Below are 2,373 nucleotides of genomic sequence, written 5' to 3' on the forward strand. Positions count from 1 at the left end.
GTGTCTTTGATCATTTTGAGGTTGTGTGTTTGAGGCCCGAGTCAATTTTGAAGGAAAAATTAATAAATTGTGTTAAATGCTACAAGAAACAGAAGGCGAGCTTCTCTGACTAAACACATTTTAATGGCAAAGGAAGAAATGGAGCTCATGTGTAACTAAAGAGCTCACCGTGTTGGAGGTTTACTTGGAACTAGTTTTGGGGATATATGTTCAATCCATATGAAGCTCAGTGAATTTCAAAGACCAAGACCCCAAACCTTCAAAAGGTTTAAAAGCTCAGGGTGTTTGAGATCTGCTCTTCAGGTCTGAGTTCAGGGGTTAAAGCCTTTGAGGCCCAACACCAAGAGAAACACTAAGAAATGGAGTGTGTCAGGGAAACGGCTTGGCAGCTTAAGATTGTGAGATTGATCCTCATTAGGTGCAATGAATCCAGATCTGACATTTGTAGAAAAGACTGAAGAACTGTAAGAAATTATGGGTTTGTGTCACTGAGTGGTTCAATGAGCAAGAGAAGCAGAGAATACTAATGTCCAGAGGAAACAGTTAGAGCTCCAAGGAACAAGGCTGAAGTACCAATGATCAACTTGTTCAGGAAATATGAAGACAACTCTGAAGTTTTGAGGTCTTGGTCTTCAATGATCACGAGCTGCAGTGAAGTTTGAAGAAAGCAAAATCAAACAGCTAACCAAACAGCTCAAGCTGTTAGGAAACTGATGCATTGGTTGAAGGTCATGAGTTCAATTCCTACTAGATTTGATTCAATTTTAAAGACTGGTTTGCAAAAGAAAGAGTGAAATCCTTAAAGAAAGAACAATGCAATGACTGATTGAACAGCTCAGGTTGTTAGAAGACTGGTTGGAAGGTCTCAGATCAGATCCATGTTGGACAGACTGACAGTCCACTGGTGTGAAAGTGCAGCATGGAGATTATTGTGAACACAACAGATGGAACAGTAGTTGTTGTACATGTACAGACCATAAATATGGAGTCCAGCTGTGTTTGATGCTGCTGGGCAGACTGAGCACTGGGAACCTCTGAGCTCTCCTGGTCCACTCTGTGGAGGAATCATGAAGAATGAGCTCACATTATGTCTGTCCACACAGAGACAGACACAAGCTAAAGGTCCATGAAGTCACGTTTGGATGTGACGGCCAATCAGACGACTCCCTGTAGCGGTAAAGGTTTACTAGTCCTGCTGATCCCACTGAGAATCAACAGCTCAGTCTGCAGCTGCTTGTAGCTTTCAGCTCAGTGTTTGCTTTAGTCCCAACAGCTCTCACCAAGCCTCCACTGTTTTACCTCCACCTTCCAGTGAGGACGTTCACAACAGACACAAACACTTTGATTTCAGACCAGGTCCAACAACACGTCGTACAAACTAGTTCCTTTCTACAATAACCTGAGTGTTACTGTCAGTTACAGCTTACATCTGATCAGCTGATGGACGTCGCCCTTTAAAGTCAATGATCCTGCCCATAGACCGGTCGCTCTTTAAAGACAGACAGCTGGGTTCAGGAGAGTCTGGTCTCTGCTGCTGGATCCTGAAACAAAAACAGAACTGATAAATGTGCATGTTGAATAAAAACTGATGAAAAATATCTTAAATTTTTAAATAAACACAATAACTGAATTTAAGTGAGAAACGTCTTTCTGACTGTTTTAAATTCTTACCTTCCATCAACAGATTGGCTGAAATTCTCACGTTGACCCATGGACTTGTTGCTCTTCATGGACACACAGCTGGATCCAGGTCCAGGTCCAGGTCCAGGTCCAGGTCCAGGTCCAGGTCCAGGTCCAGGTTCAGGTCCAGGTCCAGGTCCAGCAGAGTGTGGTGTGTCTCTGACACACACAGAGCTTTGAGTGTGAATAATGATGGAGCAGTGATGTGAGTCATGGACAGTTAGAGATCCTCATCTCACCTCTGAGCTCTGGTCTTTCTCTCATGTTCCCCACACAGAGTGGTTTTAGAGGGAGGGGCTCCCTCCTCTCTGTCCTCACACTGATCCATGCTGCTGAGTTCACATCCACATCAGCTCACACACACTTTCTACCTTCATGTGGAGAGAAACACACATCATTCATCTGCACATCAACTCAAATGTACATCATTTCTCCAGCTGCTCCTCCACTGATTGGCTCTTCTTCTCTGTTTCATATCAGTGTGAGGAAGAGGAAGCTGCCATCAGCTGCTGTACTTCTACCATCAGTCCACTAGATGGCGTCATGACGCTGCAGTGACGTGAAGAGCAGCCCAGCAAACACACGGGATCATGGACGATCATTAACATCCACTGAGTTTATCTGACAGTCTATGTCTAATGCAGTACAAGTATAAAGTACTAGAACATGGAAACACTCCAGAGAAGTACAAGT

The 2,373-nt window shown here is 43.9% G+C and overlaps 1 protein-coding gene across 1 annotated transcript; it reads right to left on the reverse strand.

The window, feature by feature from the left end:
• Positions 1-855: 855 nt before the first annotated feature.
• On the reverse strand, positions 856-2,248 carry LOC111646858 (uncharacterized). The gene is made up of 4 exons (XM_087171132.1): positions 1,920-2,248; positions 1,672-1,839; positions 1,428-1,541; positions 856-1,054 (listed from the first exon to the last, which is right to left on the reverse strand). Exons 1-4 carry the CDS (start codon positions 2,006-2,008, stop codon positions 871-873), a joined length of 555 nt encoding a protein of 184 aa, XP_087027258.1. The 5' UTR covers positions 2,009-2,248; the 3' UTR covers positions 856-870.
• Positions 2,249-2,373: the final 125 nt, after the last annotated feature.

This window comes from Seriola lalandi, unplaced genomic scaffold (assembly GCF_002814215.2).
Source record: "Seriola lalandi dorsalis isolate HSWRI2012SDOR001 ecotype SW California unplaced genomic scaffold, Sedor1 jcf7180002054977, whole genome shotgun sequence".
Classification (NCBI taxonomy): domain Eukaryota; kingdom Metazoa; phylum Chordata; class Actinopteri; order Carangiformes; family Carangidae; genus Seriola; species Seriola lalandi.